Genomic DNA, 17,728 nt, shown 5'->3' with positions numbered 1-17,728 from the left:
ACAACTCCCAGCGGGCAGCGCGCTCACGTTACTCGCCTGGCAGAGGCGAGCCAATAGCTGCACCGCTTACAGTGCCACCTTCCTGCCGAGGACCAATAGAGTGAGGGCTTTCTGCGAGTGAACTGCTGGTAGCTAACATGGCGCCTCCCGCTCGGTACTGCGTCCCTGGTGAGCGCGGGGCCGGGGGAGGGCTGACCGGAGAGGGGCGGTGGGGTCCCGGGGTGCGGGACGGGCTGCCCGGGGTAGCGGAGGGAGGTACGGGAGCGGGTGGCCCCGAGCCGAGGGCCCGCGGGAGGGGGCTGTGCAGAGGGGCTTTGTCCCGGGGCTGCAGGGGAGGACTGGCCGGGGCGGGGGCGGTGTCCTGCCCTATTGGGCCGGTCAGCAGCGGGCACCGTGCCCGGGGTGTGGAGGCCGGGTCCCCCGTGAGGCACCGTGCCCTGGCAGCGCCAGCCTCTGTACTGTCCCTTAGGCGAGCGGCTGTGCAGTGCGGAGGAGGCCACGGCTGGCAGTGGCACCTACACCCGGCACGGCTTCATCTTCTCCTCGCTGGCCGGCTGCCTGGAGAAGAGGAGCGAGGACAGCGGGGTGAGCACGGTCACGGCAAGGGCCGCCTTTCCCCGAAGCCGGGTGCCGAGGCTGCACAGCCCATTCCCAGGTGGGAGCTAGGCTCCAGCAGTGCCTGCTGTGAGCCTGGTCCTGCGTGACCCCGCGCACCAGCCATGCCCTCAGCTAACTGTCCTGTCTGCTGCCCTGCAGCTGCCTGTTGTGTCGGTGGTGAGAGATGCCGAGTCCCAACTCCTGCCCGATGTGGGTGCCGTGGTGACGTGCAAGGTAGGACACAAGTGTGCTGCAACAGCAAACCTCGCAGCCTGTGTGCTCTCTGCCCTGTGCCGACCTTTCTTCCTACACACATAGGCGGTGGGAAGAGGAGCCCTGGGCCCGTTTGATACCATCTGCACAGCTCCCAGCAGGGCAGAGGCAGCCCAGTAGCTCCCTTGGGTCCCTTGCTCACAAAGAAGCCAGATATTGGCATGGGGGACACCTGCCCTTGCTGCCTGCCTCAAGGCAGAGGTGGGCTGAGGGGAGGTTTTTCTTTGCTCTCACTTCCAGAACTCTTTCTGGGGCAGGGTGCGTAGAAGGCCATGCCTGGCACATCTCAGAGGAAGGGTGTCTCAGACCAGGGTTTAATTTCCTTGTAGTGCTGATGGTGGGAGAGGGACTGGGGTCACAGCAGGTGACCTTATTCATGTGTCTTGAGTTGCGCACATATCATCTTCCATGCCTGGCTCGCTGCCACGTCTCCCACCTCTGCCGACACTTCTTTGGTCACACGGAGAGGGAGGCTGAGTGAGACATGAGCTCCCTGCATCCAGCCCTGTCCTGCCTGCACCCTGCCCTTTCCCTGCCTGGTGCCCTGGGGTGAGAGCAGGCCTGTGCTGGCACTGATTCCCATTTTTCTCCTGGTAGGTTTGCAGCATTAACTCCCGCTTTGCCAAGGTGCAGATCCTGTACGTCGGCTCCACACCGCTGAAGTCCACATTCCGGGGGACCATACGGTAGGGAGAGGGCTGGGTTCCCCATGGGATGGGGTGCTCAAGTGCCCCATCCTCAAGTGGGGAGGACGGCTTCTCTGGACAGCACAGCCGGCTGTCCTGGCAGGAGCTCTGCCTCAGGCACTAGGCAGCTGTCCAGCAAGTCCTGGCCAGCCCCCAGGGAGGCTGAGGCAGCTCCTCCTGCGGGCTGGAGAGTTGCCTTTGCTCGCTGGCACTCAGATCCCTCCGTCTCCTTTTTCAGGAGAGAAGATATTCGAGCCACAGAGAAGGATAAGGTCAGTGAGGCTCTGCTGGCAGTTCTTTTACTGCAGCCACCCCCACCCCTTCTCTTTGTTGGTGAGGGACACTTGTCCCACTGCTGACAAGCACCCTGACACACTGCAGTTTTGCCTGCTCTCTCCTGTGCAGGTAGAAGTGTACAAGAGTTTCCGCCCTGGTGACATAGTCCTGGCCAAAGTTGTATCCTTTCCCCTCCTGGGACATTGGGTTTGCTCCAGCTGCCTGAGGGACACCTTTCCTTTAACCCCCGCCTAACCAGATCTCGCTGGGGGATGCACAGTCCAACTACCTGCTGAGCACAGCAGAGAACGAGCTAGGTGTGGTGGTGGCACGCAGTGAGGCAGGTAGGGACGGGCCATGGGGCTCAGACAGTCCTGCCTCGTGCCCACCTGAGGGGCATCTGATGCAGCCTCCTCCCTTTCCACATGGAGGAATGCAATTTTGGGAAGGGGAGTCACTGACATGTGGTGTCCCTAGGGGTGCAGATGGTGCCCATCAGCTGGTGTGAGATGCAGTGCCCACGGACGCACACTAAGGACTTCCGGAAGGTGGCCCGCGTGCAGCCCCAGTTCCTGCAGACCTAGCAGGCCCCTCACCCCAGGACCCCCACAGGGGCTGTGGGGCTGGGGTCTGTGGGGCCAGAGCAGCCCCTGGGCTACAGCCTCCTCCACATGTGCAAGATGCTGGAACAGCCAAACAGGCTGTTGTTTGCAGGATGGATTTTCTATTTCCAAATAATAAATATTTTTGAGAGGTCTGTGCTCTGCTTAGTTACAGCCCAGAGGGGAGCTGGGGCTGCCAGCAGTGTGCTGGTCCAGCTCCTGTAGCGGGGCTGTTGAGGGGACGGCTTCCCCCGCACTGTGGCTGGGAGGAAACACGTGTTCCCAGCGCACTGCTGGGAAGGGAAAGCCCAGCGGCTTTGCCGCGGTGAGGGGAGCAGCACAGAGCTCTAGCTTGCGGCTGGGCAGTGCTGGCGGCAGGAACTTGCCTTGCCAGGTTGATTTACCCACATCTGTGTCAAGCACAGCTTGTCTCCCTGATGTGGCACTGATAACCTGTACAGGCTGCGGCTCAGCCCCAGGCACTGCATCTCCGACCACACATGCACTGCGTGTCCTTGGGAACAGGGTGTGCCACAGCCAGAGCCTCAAAGCTACTGAGCGGCAGGGCGTCACCCTATCTGCAGGGATTGCAGAGCTGTGCTTTGCTGCCCCAGCTCCAAGCGCCTTCTGCACCTCTGTCTGCGGCCAGCAGCGACACGCACAACAGGAGCCCAGGGGAGGTGCTGGGTGAGGCAGCCGCATGCACCCAGAACCACGTGGCAGAGAGAAGCAGTGACCCCTTGCAACTGCACATAATTCCTTTATTGAACTGGAACGAGACAGCTGCTATTGTCAGACAGTTAACACTGACCCCCTGCAAGCCCAGGCTCATGGCACCAGCAGAGGGGGAGGCCACAGCGACAGGGCCACACACACGCATGTGGGATGGAGCACAATGGCACCTGCTACACTAGCAGGACTAGGATGGGCTTTGGCTGGGGGAAAGATGTGGCAGACACGAACCTCCAGACAACAGGCTCTCACCTTGTCCAAAAGCAATAAGTTAAAGCAGGGGCTGGCAGAGCTAGGTCCAGAGTCGTGAGTACCACCCTTGGGTGCTGTACCACGTGCACCAAAACACAACCCTTTCAGTGTCTGCGCATCTCAATCCTTGTGCCACACACCCACGAGGGGATGAGGTACCCATCTTGGTCGCTGTGCTCACCCCACTGCTCCCGGGAAGACTAAATCAAGCAACAGAACTACAGTAACCAGGTGACGAGAGCTGCCGAGGAAGCAAAGCAGAGGAGGAGCCTGGTGTGGAAAGGGATCGCTTGGCAGGTCCCCCTGCAGACAGGGCCCGAGGGCTGGGATCTCAGCGGGGAAAGGTGTGCGGTTGCTACCTGGCAGAGCTGGGGCTCCCTCTCACGCCACCTCTCCACACGCTCATTCCCTTGCCCCGGGCTGTCTCCAGAGGGAAGCCTGGTCCCGAGGGAATGGGCCTAATCCTGGGGAGCTGCTCCAGCTCTGCAGCTCCAAGTTCCTACAGCTGTGGGGGGTGTGCACAGAGGGGTGGGGGGACAGTGGGGGACTCATCTACTACATGCTAGACTGCTGCCCACCCTCACTTCTTGACCTTGCCCTGAGCAGCGACAGCCTCCATGGCCTTGCGCACTGTCTCCTCATCCCCCAGGAACTGCATGGGCTTGACAGGCTTCAGGTTCTTGTCCAGCTCGTAAACGATAGGGATACCAGTGGGCAGGTTCAGCTCCATGATGGCCTCTTCTGACATGCCTGTGAACACAGAGGCACTGTCACTTGTGGCCCTGCTCACACAATGCCAGCTGGGGCAGCAGGGAGACCCCAGATAGCCCTGCAGGGCTGACGTACCTTCCAGGTGCTTGACAATCCCACGCAGACTATTGCCATGGGCAGCAATAAGGACTCGCTTTCCCTCTTTGATCTGCGGCACAATTTCCTCATTCCAGAAGGGCAGAGCCCGGGCAATGGTGTCCTTCAGGCTCTCACATGTTGGCAGCTGGTCCTCTGTCAGGTCAGCGTAGCGACGGTCCTGGGAGAATGGCCACACTCACTCTGCAGCCCGACACCATGTGGGAAGGCAGCAGCAGGACCTTCATGCCCCCCCATCCCAAACTCAAGCCTGGGGACCTGGCTACATGTAGGCAAAGCTGAGCTTGGAAGCAAAAAAGTGCCTTTGAAGTTTGAGCCTGTGCTCAGCTACATTTGGGGCTCTGAACCCCTCCTAGAGAAAACCATACATCACTTGCTTGGACAAAGAGACCAGAGCAAACGTGTGCACAGTTCACAGGACTAATCATTAACAGAGGTGTCGTCTCTTCTGCTTTGCATCTATGTGCAATGCCCAGGGGTTCAACTTCTCTGGGGAGGAAGTGGGACAAACTCAGCCCCACACCAGCCAGCACCGTGTACCACAGTCCCAGTTGCTGCAACGGAGACAGAAGAGACCTTGCAGAGGAATCCAGACCGCACTGCAGGGACCTAAGGTGGCTTTTAGGAGCGTCCCAGCAAGGCAGATGAAGCCCAATGGGTCTTACCTTGCTGATGGTGCTGTAGAAGGGGTGATCAGACTGCATGGGAGGTGGAGGGATGTCATACGAACGCCTCCAGATCTTCACTTGTGCCTCACCGTGCTTTGCCGCCGTCTCAGCCTTGTTCAAACCAGTCAGAGCCCCATAGTGCCTCTCATTCAGGCGCCAGGTTCGGATAACGGGTAACCACATCTGATCGATGGCATCCAGCACGGTCCAGAGGGTACGGATGGCCCGTTTCTGTACCGAGGTGAAGCAAATGTCGAACTCGTAGCCGGCATCTGGAAAAGACCGGGGAAAGGGGGGTGGGGGGGGCAGCGGGAAGGTGAGTGCCAGGTCTTATGCAACCGGTGAGGGGCCAAGGGCGGCGGCCTCGCCGCCAACTCGCCCTAAGGGGCGGGCCAGCGGCGGAGGGGAGGCCACCGTTACCGGAGAACCAGCCCTCCCCGGTACCTGATACTGTCTCCTCGGTACTGGAGCCCCCTCCCCGGCACCGGAGGCCCTCCCCCGGGCATCGGAGGGCCCCAAAACCACCCCCACCAGGCCCGAGGCTGCCGCGCGAGGCCACACGCCCCCCTCACGGCCTAACCCATCCCCGTCCGCCTTTCACCGGTCACCGGTACCTCGGAGGGCCTCGCCGCCACGCCGCGCCTCTTGCTGACCGGCGGGGCTGAGATCGGCGTCGTACCAGCCGCTGAAGCGGTTCTCCAGGTTCCAGGCGCTCTCCCCGTGGCGAACGAGCACGAGGCGGTACGCGGCCATGGCGGCGGAGCGGGGATCGGGACGGACCGGTGCGCGCGCGCTCTCTCCTCACGCTGCCGCCCCGGCTACCGCGCGCGACTGACGCTACCGGCGTGGCGTCGCCCCGCCCCTCCCCGCGCGGTAAGGCGGGGCCTGGCGCGCACGCGCAGAGCGGTGGGCAGGCGGAGGCGCACGTAGCGCATGGCGCGTCCGAGAAGGGCGGCGTGACCTTCAGGGGCGTGACGTCACCGAGCGTAACGCACACGCAGTAACGCGCCACGGCCGGCCAGCCGTGCCGGGCAGCGACCTGAATTGCGGGGATTGTGAACGGTTCCAGATGGGTTCGGCACCAGCCGTCCCCTCGCCCCGCAGGGGCATGTCTGGCAGCTTGTCCTGATGGCGGCTGCTCCTGGGTCCTTTGAGGCTCCCGGCCAAGCCCCAACCGGCCACGGTCCCCCTCCGCTTCCCCAAAGCTGCTTCCCACCCGCCCCGCCGGCAGGCGGCCAGCCCTGAGGGCAGCGCTCCCTCACTCAAGATGGCGGCCGGCGCCGGAAGCGGAAGGGGGTGTGGCGCGGCGGCACGTGGAGCCGGTTCCAGCATGGCGCGGAGCGGGCGGCTCAGGTCCGGCGCTGCCTCCAAGCTGAAGCGGTGGCGGAAGGGCCACAGCAGCGACTGCAACCCCGAGACCCGCCAACACCGCCTGGCCGCCCGCAGCCGCTTCTGCAGCCGGCCCGCGGGTGAGGGCAGGGAGGCGGGCATGGGGCGGGGTCCCGGTGCGGGCAGAGGCCTCGGTGCGGGCAGCTCCCTGTCTGTGCCCGGCCCTTCCTGGGCTGGGGGCTGCAGGGGCGCGGAGGGGCTGCGGGACGAGCCTTTGGGTCCCCGGCTCCCGAGAGCTGGGGCGGTAGTGTCCGGAGCCGCTGACCCCCGAGCTGCAGCCCGGGAGGTGGAGGCAGCAAACCGGGGAGGGAAACGGAGCCCGCGGCATAACGAGTGTGTCCTCCTTACCTCCTCCGTGACACCGGGGCTGTGAGCACGAAGCGGAGCACGGCATGCAGCCGCGCCTGTCACCCCGCCGGGGCCATGCCTGCAGCCGCCAGGGCAGACACCGTCCCAGCAGCGGGACCCCCGGCGACCTCCTGTCAGGAGCGATTCGGGCTCCCAAAAGTCTGAGGCCGTGCCTTGTGAGCGTTGCTGTGGCGTCTGTCACGGAGAGGAAAGCGACAGAGGCTTCTGCTCAGAAGGCTTCGTGATGGAGAAGACAAACCCCAGAGCATCCCAGTCCACGGAGGGCTGGAGTTGCACAGCCCTGGCTGCTGTTGGCCAGGGAGATCTGCTCATGAAGAAATGCCTCTTGCAGCACGCACTGTCCCCTTGCAGCTGGTTGCAAGCTGGTGTGACTTAGGGGTAGGCGAAGCCTATGCCTTGACTGTCTGGTTGCCAGGGTTTCCGTGCAAAGAAGATAAATGCGGCAAAGTATACCGAGCACCTCGAGGTTAAAGCATTGATATACCAGGATGTGTTTGTGAGGGGGTAGCGCTCCCCTCCATCAGAGGAGGTGGCCGGACTGCACCCTGGTTTGTTTTCACAAGAATTATGACCTCTCTCCAGTTATCAGTCTGCTTTCTCCCATCAGGAGGAGGCAGCATCTGTGTCCCACGTGCTGGAGATGAGTTCCAGCCAAATTGTGTCTGATGGGGAAGGGAAGGAGAGGAATGTAGGGGATTTTGTCGTGAATGCAATGCAACTTCTACACGTCTGACCATACCCCTTCTTCCTGACAGAGAAAAGCAACTTGACGGTGGATGCGGTGAAGCTGCACAATGAACTGCAGTCGGGGTCCCTGCGTTTGGAGCGACCAAGTGACAGCACTCAGCTCCGTATGGAGGAGGATGATGCTGGGGAGGCCGCCACAGAGAAGTCCTCTGGCACTTTCCTGAGCGGGCTGAGCGACTGCACCAACGTCACCTTCAGCAAGGTGCAGCGCTTCTGGGAGTCCAACTCTGCTGCTCACAAAGAGGTGCGAGAAGGAGCAGGGCTGGGTGGGGGAGTCTGGTGGAAATGGCCTCCCCAGACATCAGGCTGAGGGTGCTGACCTGCTTTGTTTGCTGCTCATAGATCTGTGCCGTGCTGGCAGCCGTGACAGAGGTGATCCGCTCACGGGGGGGCAGGGAGAGCGAGACAGAGTATTTTGCTGCACTGGTGAGTGATGTTCACGGGAAGGAGGTGTGAGGAAAGCTGCTGTTGACAGCCTGGTTGGCCTCTCAGGAGTGCTGGTGGTGGAACGTGATGTTCTCATAGCCAAGGTCCTGGACATCCTTCTCCAGCAGAGATGCTGTTGGGCTGTTCTTGGTTTCTCTGCCCCAGTCCCCAAGGGCCGGGGAAGGGCTGGCCTGATGTGAACTCCCGCTCCCCCTCGCTCACATTTCCTCTGTTCCCAGATGACCACGCTGGAGGCAGTGGAGTCCCCCGAGTCACTTGCTGCTGTTGCCTACCTTCTCAACCTTGTCCTAAAGCGGTGAGTGGCTGATAGAAGAGCAGGGAGAGCTGCCCATGCCCACCATGGAAGAGGGGCCAGTGCTGTCCCCCTCCCCAGGCTGGGGATGCAGTTCCCTGTGAGACTGTCACTGGCTGCCTGCTCCTGACACATCCCTTTTTGCTGGCAGGGTCCCAAGCCCTGTGCTCATAAAAAAGTTCTCAGATGCCTCAAAAGCCTTCACAAGTATCATCTCCTCACAGGCCTGCAGCAGCTCCACCTCAGCCCTGCGATGGGTGAGTACCCAAGAGGCAGCCAGTGGTGCCAGCTCTGGCCAGGGCTGTGCTGAGAGCTGGAGTCAAGGAGGCGCTGGGTGCTCCGCCTGCAGCCGTTGCAGTGAGGAGGAGTTTCGGTGGGTTGATGCTAACGCCATTGCTGCTCCCTTGTAGATCCTCTCCTGCCTGGCTACGCTGCTGCGGAAGCAGGACTTGGCGGCCTGGAACTACCCTGTCACCCTCCAGGTCTATCATGGCTTGCTGAGCTTCTGTGTTCATACCAAGCCCAAGGTAAGCGCCCCTGGTGAGGAATAACACTGCGTTTGGGGCTTGTTCCTGAGGCTGACTATACCCCCAGGGTCTGCAGCTCCTACAGACCTCAGTTCTCCTTCCCCCAGGTGCGGAAAGCAGCACAGCATGGCGTATGCTCTGTCCTGAGGGGCAGCGAGTTCATGTTTGGAGACACAGCTCCTGAGCATCACCCCGCAGCACCCTCCACCGCCAAGTTCTGTGTGCAGGAGATTGAAAAAGCTGGAGGTGTGGGGCACTGGAGCAAGGGGTCTGCAGCTGAGTATGGGAGGGCCTGTGGCTGTGGGAGAATGAGGACTTGAAGGGAAAAGGGGAGGGTGCAGCACCTTGGATTGCTGGGGAGGATATGAGAAGCCTCAGGGGCAGCTAAGGTGTTTTGAAGAGTCCTCAGCCGTCTGTCTGTTGTTCTGCTTTTTCTAGAAGCTGGGGAGAGTGTTCACCCCAGCTCTGTCACAGGGGTTTTGCCTCGGGCATTTCTTTGCCAAGGGGCACCACAGGCTCAGGTGTTGTTTTGCTCCTGCAGGCACCAAAGAGGCGACCACCACCCTGCATGTCTTGTCCCTGCTGCGGGACCTGCTGCCCTGCTTCCCCGCAGCCGTGGTGAAGACCTGCTGTGAAACCTTGCTCCGAGTCATGACCCTCAGCCACGTGGTGAGTGTCCCCGTGCTCGGGATGGGGAGGGCAGCTCCTTTGCCCCTTGCTGTGCCATGGAAGGGCTCAAACCCTGTTGGCTGCCAGCAAGGAGCCTGGAAATGGAGGATGCAGGCACAGAGGAGCCCAGGGCAGCTGGCATTTGCTGGTTTGCCTGCTCTGGATGAGGGGGGCTGAAAACGAGGTGCAGTCACAGCAGCAGTGGGCTTCCCCAGGCAGAGCCTGCTTTGAGGTTGTGGAGGCAGGGGTGTGAAGAGGTGCCACTTGCTGTGGAACTACCCCCCTCCTGATGCCGTGTCCTTTGCAGCTGGTGACAGCGTGTGCCATGCAAGCCTTCCACAGCCTCTTCAGCGCCCAGGCCAGCGTGGCCTGCCTGCCGGCCGAGCTCAATGCCCAAATCATCACCGTGAGTGTGGGGTGTTGGTGTGGGGGGTGAAGGATGGCGCTGGCAGTGCCACGGCATGCACCCACCCTCTGCTTCCCCAGGCTCTCTACGATTACGTGCCCAGCACGAGCGACCTGCAGCCACTGCTGACCTGGCTCTCCACCATGGAGCGGGCACATGTCAACCTGGGCAGGTGCGGGCAGGAGCTGTGTCTGGGCAGGGGGGAGAGACGGCCGCTCGGTCTCTCACCTGCGTTGTCTCTCTGCTCCAGGCTGCAGAAGGACCTCTGCTGGGCTCACCTGCCCCGGCTCTTCTCTGCTGCCATGAACTGCTTCCTCTCCCCGCACTCCCAGGTGGTGTCGGCGGCGGCGCAGACCCTGGAGGTACCATGCATGGGTGCTGCTCCATGCTTGGCTGCTCTGGTCCTCACAGGGGGCTGTGCCCTGAGGGTTTGGGGCTTACCAGGGGATGGTGTGTTTCTCTGTGCCTGCCAGGCTGGGGGATCTGTAGTACACTGCCACTCCATTTTCTGTGTTTGTCCTTGCAGACACTCCTGAGTGAGTGTGTTGCTCCTCACATGGATGACCTGGGCACTGTCTCTGCATCTGCCTCAGCCCCTGCTGCCTTCCTGTGCAAGATGTTCAAGTGAGGAGCGGTGGTGTGGGAGAGGCTGTCCCTGTGGGCCTGGCTAAGCTCTGAGCAACCTCTGCCCAGTCCCCGATCAGTGCTGGGTCGGTCCCTGCCAGTGTGACCATCTCCTCTCTCCCCCACAGGTCAGTGGAGGAGGGCCTGACATATCGTTTCCACGCGGCATGGGGTGAGGTGCTGCGGGTGCTGGAGGTCTTCTTCGAGACGTGTGGGAAGCAGTGTCACCCGATCATGAGGAAGGTGAGCCAGGCTGTCAGGGGCATCCATGGAGGCAGGTGGGGTGGCAGTGCTGCTACCTGGCCTGTGTTGCCCTCTCCGGCTGCAGCACGGGGCTGCCCTGCTGCCTGCCGTCCTGCCTGTGTGTGGGTAGGGTGTGCGCAGCTCTGGCACTCAGCATGGGGACACACAGGGCAGCTGGCATCCCTGGGCAGGAATAGCAAGTGATACATGCTGGATCTGTTTCCGTGGCTCTGCTGTGACCATCCTACCCTGTCCCCACAGTGTCTCCGGTCCCTGTGTGACCTACGTCTGTCCCCACACTTCCCCCACACCACTGAAGTGGACCAGGCGGTGGGGGCTGCTGTAAGTGCCATGGGCCCTGAGGTGCTGCTCGAGGCCGTGCCTCTGGAGATCGACGGCAAGGAGTGAGTGCAGTCACGGGCTTGCAGTTTGGCAGCTGTTCACGTTCTTGTTCAGTGCCCTTATGGTGCTGGAGGGGTTTGGCGCTGCTGACCTGCCCTGTGCCCAGGGGCTGGTGTGCCTCCCTGACCCCTGCCTTCCCTCCCCAGGGAGACGCTGGATTTCCCTCGCAGCTGGCTCCTGCCGGTGCTGCGGGACTACGTGCAGGGCACGCGGCTCGGCTTCTTCACCAGCTACTTCTTGCCCTTGGCGGCCATCCTGAAAAACAGAGGTGAGCAGGGTGACACAGTGGGGGTTCCAGCAGCTGAGGTCCTGCACTCCTGGGAGCTCCAGGGACCTTCCATCCCTCCCCTGGAGCCGAACAGGTTTTTGCCATCTCTGCTGCTCAGCTCATCTCTCTCTTCTCTTCTGCAGCTGTGGAGTTTACCCAGGCTGGAAAGAGTGTGGAGGCCAAGATCTATGACACGCTGCAGTGGCAGGTCAAGAGGGGTGCCTAGGAGCCCTGCTGTGGCATTCCCGTGGCGCCAGGCTGGGGAGCGGTGACTTGGGTGAAAGGGGCTGGCCTCCCATGTCTCTCTTTGCCTTCCAGGTCTGGACTCTGCTGCCCGGCTTCTGCACCCGCCCCACAGACGTGCTGGGGGCCTTCAAGGGGCTGGCCCGCACCCTGGGCATGGCCATCAGCGAGCGCCCTGACCTGCGCCCCACCGTGTGCCAGGCCTTGCGCACCCTCATCCACAAAGGATGCCAGACAGGTTGAGGGGGGACAGACCCTCGTGGTGGGTCCCTGTCCCCTGTGGTGACCCAGAAAGGGGAAATGCTGATCTGCACCCCTTTGTCATTCTCTCCCTAGATGCGGAGCGGGCAGAAGTGGGTCGATTTGCTAAAAATTTCCTGCCCATTCTGTTCAACGTGTACAGCCAGGCCGAGGAGGATGCAGGCAGCAATGCTCAGCGCCGCTCCGTGCTGGACACTGTCCGTGCTTACTTGACCATCACCGACCCCCAGGTGAGGGCCTGGGGCAGTGGGGCAGGCTGTGCTGGCCCACAACAGCATCTCCCAGCCATACCCAGTTTGATGGGGCTGTGGTGGGTGCCTGAGTGGAGAGGACAGGAGGAAAGATGCTGGGCCGAAAGCAGCCCTTCCCTGCCCTCATGGGGAGGGACCCCTTCCCAGCCAGTGGTTTGGGATTTCCCAGTCTTGCAGCTGTGCCTGGCACATTGTGCACAAGCTCTTTGGGAATTTGGCCTGTTCTTTGTGGACCCACTGGTGCTTCTGGTCTCCGCAAAGTCCTGTCCCAAGGCATTTGCCCACTGGATTGCAAACTCTCGTAGAAGTGCTCCCTTCATTCAGTTCTGATCCTGCTCTGTGTGCCTTACCTGCAGATGGTGTGTGGGTTCCTGCAGAAAGCCAGTGAGAAGCTGACCAGTCCTGAGAGCTCTGAGTTTACCAGGTAACACCTGGGGGCTGGTGCTAACGGGTAGAGCTGCCACCTTCCTCCTGATGAGCAGCACTGAGGCATTTGTGCTGTCCCGTGTGGAGTGTGCCGGTTTTATGTGTCCCATGAGTCTCGCAGCTGGAATCCCAGCTTGGTTAGAGGAGTGTTAGTGACCCTGCAGTCACGCATCTGCTTGTCTCTCTCTGCTGCAGGCTCTCCATCCTGGACCTGGTAGTGGCAATGGCTCCCTATGCCAATGAGCCGGCTCTGGGCTGCCTGTACCGCACCATCCAACCTTCCCTCCAGGTGAGTCACCCCCAGCCCCACAGGTGCAGGGGGTGCAGTGGGGCACCTTCTGCTTGCTGCCAACTCTGACCCACGCTGTGGGGGGCTGAGCAGCTGCTGTAGGGGACAGGTCTCTGTTGGGTGGTGTGGGGTGCTGGGGGGTCTTTCCAGACACTGGTGAGTGGCTGGCCTGACAGCAGGGGCACATTCGCTGTCCCTGCAGAGCAAGGAGCACAGCATGCAGAAGAAGGCGTATCGCGTGCTGGAGGAGGTGTGTGCCGCTCCACATGGTCCCTGCCAGGCCTTTGTCCGCTCCCACCTGCGGGATCTGCAGACGGCGCTGCTGGACTCGCTCAAGAGCGCGGCGTCCCCGGCCAAGAGGGTGAGAGCAAGGGCTGCGGTGGCTGAGCTCAGCCATGGGCAGCAGGACAGCAAGGTGTGTGTCTCTGGGTGTACCAACACTGGGCCGTTTCTTTCCCCAGCCCCGGCTGAAGTGCCTGTTCCACATCGTGAAGCAGCTCTCTGCCGAGCATGAGCCCTTCATCACTGCCCTGGTCCCAGAGGTGAGCATGGTCCCTGTGGGGACATGGCTGGTTCTGGCCATGGGGGTGGCAACAGTGATGTGACATGTTCTTGTGCCTCCAGGTCATCCTGTGCACCAAGGAGGTGTCGGTGGGAGCCCGCAAGAATGCTTTTGCGCTGCTCGTGGAGATGGGGCATGCCTTCATCCGCTTCGGACCCACCCCGCAAGGTGAGCTCCAGCTCCACTTGCTCAGCCCCACGGCTGCTTTGTTCCCGGGGGAATCGGACCCATGCCCAGCACTCTGCTGAAACAGGAGTCAGACCCGTGCCTAGGGATGTTGCTGGGCAGGGGGTGAGTGGGGTCCTGAGTCCTTCCCCTCCTGCAGAGGCCATGGAGAGGTTCCTGCTGCTGGTCTACGCGGGGCTTACGGGCTCGGTCACCATGATCAGCTGCACGGTGCTGGCGCTGACCCGACTGTTCTTCGAGTTCAAAGGTGAGCAGGAGGGCTGGGGGCCAAGGACAGCACAGGGGGACGAGGCAAGCTGCTCAGTGAAGGCGGAGACTGGCTGTAGCTGAGCCCTGCTGTGGTTGCAGATCACCTGGAGCTGAGTGTGGTGGAGCAGCTCCTGCAGAACGTCTGCCTACTGCTGGCCTCCCGCACACGGGATGTGGTGAAGGCGGCCCTGGGCTTCCTCAAAGTTGTGCTGCTGCTGGTGGACACCAAGCTGCTGGCCAAGCATGTCCAGGTCATGGTAAGATCCCACTGGGGGGTGAGCCATGGGGCATGGTGAGGCACAACCTTGGTCTTGGTGGCTTAGAAAGAAGTGAGGAGGCCTCTTTTCTGAATGCTGGCATGGACCAGCCAGAGAAACCCTGTGAACCAGTCCTGCCAAGCAGGGAGACTTCACCACAGCCCTGCCAGGGTTGGGTATGGGAAGGTGGTTTAGTGCTAGAGTTACGTTATGGCTGTAGTCAATGATCTTGAGGGTCTCTTCCAACCAAAATGATTCTATGAGATGGCAGCAGGATGAGCTGGGTGGCTGTGCAGGGGAGTGGGGGGAGGCTGGGTGCCCAGGGCAGGGGTGCTCTGGTCTCAAGGGTCTCTCTCTCCTGGCAGCTGGAGGCCTTGGGGAACCTTTCGGACGACATGAGACGCCATTTTCGCGTGAAGCTGCGAAATCTCTTCACCAAGTTCATCCGCAAATTCGGGTGAGCTGGGGACTCCTGGGTTGTGCTGGAGCCGCACTGGGGCGGGAAGGGAGCTCCCTGGGAAACAGTGTGGGAGGAGGCGGGCACTGATGACTCTCGGTGCGCTCCTCAGCTTCGAGCTGGTGAAGGGGCTGCTGCCGGTCGAGTACCACAAGGTGCTGGTGAACATCCGCAAGGCTGAAGCCCGGAGCCGCAAGCAGCGTGCCCTGAGGCAGGCGGCTGCGGATACTGATGAAGAGGAGGCACCGCCAGCACAGCCCAGAGGAGACAGGTAAAGATGGGCCAGGGTGAAGAAGGAACAGTGCTGTTATATTTGTTCAGCTGGTGCCTCTAGAGATGCTGGGGACATCTCTGGGGTCTGATTCCATCATCCTGCCTGCCTTTTGACCAGCATGGAGGAGATCCTGGCTGACTCAGAGGATGAGGAGGAGGAAGAGGAGGAACGGCAGCAGAGCAAGGAGCGGAGGAAGCAAGCACGGCAGAAGGGCCAGGCCTGGCTGAAGGAAGGGGAAGAGGATGAGCCTCTCAACTTTCTGGACCCCAATGTGTCCCAGCGGGTGCTGGGTGAGGAGCAGATCTTGGGATGTGGCTGGGGTGGAATGGATGGGGTGGGAGCTGGTGTGGTGCACAGTGTCCCTGGGGGTACGACTGCTCCCAGGAACAGGTCCTTCCCTAGGTTCTGACCACCCTCTTTGTGAGCAGCCACCAAGCCAGGCCCCAGGAGGTCCAAAGGAGTGAGCCATGACTTCCAGATGTCTGAGGATGGGCGCCTGATCATCCACGAAGAGGAGGAGGAGGTGGATGATGCTGAAGCCAAAGGTACTGCCTGGCTGGCCGGGGGGCATGTCAGACTTGCTTTGGTACTCTGTTTTCTTTGTGGCATCCATATGTGGGAGCTTGGGGGAATGTGAGCGGAAGCAGCCAGGGGTTCGTGTGTCCTGGTGTCACACCCAGTGGCTCTCATTTGGGCCACTGCCATCCAGGGGAGGTGGCCCACTTCATCACCAGGAGGGTCCTGGGTGAGACACAGCCACCTGTGCTGGTTCGGCAGGGGCACCCCACTCCCGCAGCCCACTCCAGGGGCTGGCACGGTACTGGGGCTCACCTGCACCCCCATCCTACACTAACCCTCTTGTCCTGTGCTATAGGAGTGGACGAGGAGATGAAAGATGTGCTGCAAGATGTAGGCCTCCGCAGTGTGAGTATGGGGCTCATGCTCCTGAGGAGATGTGGCGGGGTTTGGCACAGTCCTGCCTGTGCTACAGCAGCTGCAGCTGTGCCCCAGAGGCCAGTGGGTACACCAGGCAAGTGCCAGATACTTGGAGGGATGTGGGAGGCTTGCTGGGGACAGGGGACATGCGCAGGCAGTCTTGGAAGGTCTCTGGGCCCCCATGGGAGGAAGCAGGAGGTCAGGGTTACATGGGAGGACCAGCTAGCTGCAGGCTCTCCGCTGCTTTCTTCTGCAGAAGAAAAGCCAGAAGCGTCGGTTCAGAGAGGAGCAGGAAGATGAGGAACCTGAGTCTGGGACCTACCCTCAGTACAGAGGTATGTTCTCTGCCTGTGCCCAGTCTGGGGCTCCCCGGGGGGCAGAACCACATACCTGTCTTGCAGGGCTGCTCCAGGGCAGCTGAAGCAGAGATCTTTGCTCATGGGAAATGGTCATCCTTCTCTGCTGTCCTCACAGCCAAGAGCTGAAGGCAAAAACAGGAACAGCTTCCCCAGCCCTGGTGCATTCTGGCATAAGAAATGGGAATAGGGAGTCCTGGGGCCCCTTTTCAACACACATTCCCTGTTTTCCAGCTGGAGGCTCTGGGATCCACCGGCAGCTGGACAAGCAGCCAGCCTTTGGTGCGGAGTACAGATCCAAGGTCAGGGACCTGGGAGGTGGCAGGGTTTGGGTATGGGGATGCCTGGGGTTCTGCTGGGGCAGGGCTGCTGCTGGTCTGGGCTTTGGGAAGCACCGGTTGTTTGCTGAGGGTCTGGTCCAGCAGTGTCAGGCTGGAGGGGGTCTGCGCTCTGAGCTGCCAAATGCTTGGTACCCGGGAATGTTGCCAGCCCATCTTGACCAGTTCCTGTGCACTGCTCAAAGCAGGTGTCTGTAGCAGCATCTGGGTGGAAAATCAACTCCAAGGGCCATGTGCTCAGCTGGCATCCCGCTGTGACATAGTCTTTGGGGTGTCCAGGTGCCAGGGTTGCACCAGAACAGGGCACTTGTGTCTCCCCTGGTGCTGAATCTTCTCCCATGTCACTTTCTCCCACAGAAAGGCAAAGGTGATGTGAAGAAGAAGGGCCATCTTGACCCCTATGCCTACATTCCCCTGAACAGAGCTAAACTCAACAGAAGGTGAGGCGGGCCAGGAAGGGCGCAGGGTGGCAAACAGGGCCAAAATCTGCCTTTGATGCTCTGTTTTGTTGTTATGTTGTTTTTGTGGGTCTGGGAACTCCCTGCCAGCCTCTGTGCCGCTCCTTGCAGAGCTTGGAGCATCCCTGCCTGTCAGCTGTGCCCAGTGCCCACACTAACCCAGCCTCCTCCTCCCTCTCCCCAGGAAGCAGGCGAAAATGCAGGGCCAGTTCAAGGGGCTGATGAAGGGTGCCCAGCGTGGGGCTAAAGCCGGCCGCAGGAACCGTCTGAAGGCCCAGCGCCCCTGAGGAGCCCTGGGTGCTCGGTCTGCACCTGCACAAGGATGGACAACACCCCGTGGCCTCTGGACAGGGGCTTGCTGAGTGGAGCAGACAGTGGCCTGCATCTGTTTGGGACTCCCTGGGAAGCCACCCCATTGCATTACAGACTCATGGCCCCAGCCCTGCCTTCCTGTGCCTGGAGGAAGATGTGGGGTAGCCTGGTACGGGGCAGGGGCGGTGTGTGAAAGCAAGGAAAGCATAATGAATTCTTTATGTTGATAAATACCCACAGTTCATACCCAGCCCAGATTCCTCCTGTCTTTCCCTGAAAAGCTGTGCAGCAAGGCAGAGCCCGTGTCCTGTGCTCGTCTGGCAGACGTGCATAGGGCTGAGTCGTGGGGTTGACCAAAGAAAGAAACCAGAGGGTTGGTGAAGTTCTTTGCTTACAACCAGCTTCCTTATAGAACCTCCCTCTTGGCAGGATCTTCTGGATGAACAGGGTCTCAGCCCTAAGCTGTGGGCCAGGGGATCTCTGCCATGGGGGGATGTCTGCCATTTGGCTGCCCCTGGTTTCTGTCTTGCCTCTGCT

The 17,728-nt window shown here is 61.1% G+C and overlaps 3 protein-coding genes across 5 annotated transcripts; 2 read left to right on the top strand and 1 right to left on the bottom strand.

Annotated features, from left to right (window-relative positions):
* Positions 1 to 33: 33 nt before the first annotated feature.
* EXOSC1 (exosome component 1) lies at positions 34 to 2,589 on the top strand. Of its 2 annotated transcripts, XM_065068337.1 has the most exons (8): positions 35 to 168; positions 470 to 585; positions 757 to 831; positions 1,468 to 1,556; positions 1,795 to 1,828; positions 1,962 to 2,012; positions 2,092 to 2,176; positions 2,310 to 2,589. In XM_065068337.1, the coding sequence occupies exons 1-8, from the start codon at positions 138 to 140 to the stop codon at positions 2,414 to 2,416; spliced, it is 588 nt and encodes a 195-aa protein (XP_064924409.1). In that variant the 5' UTR covers positions 35 to 137; the 3' UTR covers positions 2,417 to 2,589. The 2 variants fall into 2 exon arrangements, with proteins under 2 accessions (XP_064924410.1, XP_064924409.1); XM_065068338.1 differs by lacking the exon at positions 1,962 to 2,012 and having other exon boundaries at positions 34 to 168.
* A 589-nt stretch (positions 2,590 to 3,178) lies between these two features.
* On the bottom strand, positions 3,179 to 5,826 carry PGAM1 (phosphoglycerate mutase 1). The gene is made up of 4 exons (XM_065068334.1): positions 5,568 to 5,826; positions 4,951 to 5,225; positions 4,265 to 4,445; positions 3,179 to 4,168 (listed from the first exon to the last, which is right to left on the bottom strand). The coding sequence occupies exons 1-4, from the start codon at positions 5,704 to 5,706 to the stop codon at positions 3,999 to 4,001; spliced, it is 765 nt and encodes a 254-aa protein (XP_064924406.1). The 5' UTR covers positions 5,707 to 5,826; the 3' UTR covers positions 3,179 to 3,998.
* A 150-nt stretch (positions 5,827 to 5,976) lies between these two features.
* On the top strand, positions 5,977 to 17,441 carry RRP12 (ribosomal RNA processing 12 homolog). 2 transcript variants are annotated; one of them, XR_010473596.1, is made up of 34 exons: positions 5,977 to 6,422; positions 7,467 to 7,702; positions 7,801 to 7,884; positions 8,124 to 8,200; positions 8,349 to 8,454; positions 8,608 to 8,724; positions 8,832 to 8,970; positions 9,266 to 9,393; positions 9,701 to 9,799; positions 9,880 to 9,971; positions 10,050 to 10,161; positions 10,326 to 10,423; positions 10,552 to 10,666; positions 10,928 to 11,070; positions 11,215 to 11,336; positions 11,480 to 11,544; positions 11,655 to 11,817; positions 11,916 to 12,070; positions 12,448 to 12,515; positions 12,713 to 12,806; positions 13,009 to 13,167; positions 13,268 to 13,348; positions 13,431 to 13,536; positions 13,694 to 13,801; positions 13,903 to 14,060; positions 14,426 to 14,517; positions 14,630 to 14,788; positions 14,909 to 15,081; positions 15,220 to 15,336; positions 15,666 to 15,821; positions 15,984 to 16,062; positions 16,318 to 16,385; positions 16,779 to 16,861; positions 17,064 to 17,441. XR_010473596.1 is itself a non-coding variant. In XM_065068210.1 (34 exons), exons 1-34 carry the CDS (start codon positions 6,221 to 6,223, stop codon positions 17,164 to 17,166), a joined length of 3,951 nt encoding a protein of 1,316 aa, XP_064924282.1. In that variant the 5' UTR covers positions 5,977 to 6,220; the 3' UTR covers positions 17,167 to 17,441. The 2 variants fall into 2 exon arrangements, 1 of the variants encoding a protein (XP_064924282.1); XM_065068210.1 differs by having other exon boundaries at positions 15,666 to 15,715.
* The last annotated feature ends 287 nt before the right edge of the window (positions 17,442 to 17,728 follow it).

The sequence above is a fragment of the Columba livia genome, chromosome 6, assembly GCF_036013475.1.
Source record: "Columba livia isolate bColLiv1 breed racing homer chromosome 6, bColLiv1.pat.W.v2, whole genome shotgun sequence".
Classification (NCBI taxonomy): domain Eukaryota; kingdom Metazoa; phylum Chordata; class Aves; order Columbiformes; family Columbidae; genus Columba; species Columba livia.
This window is presented reverse-complemented; position numbering and strand designations above follow the sequence as displayed.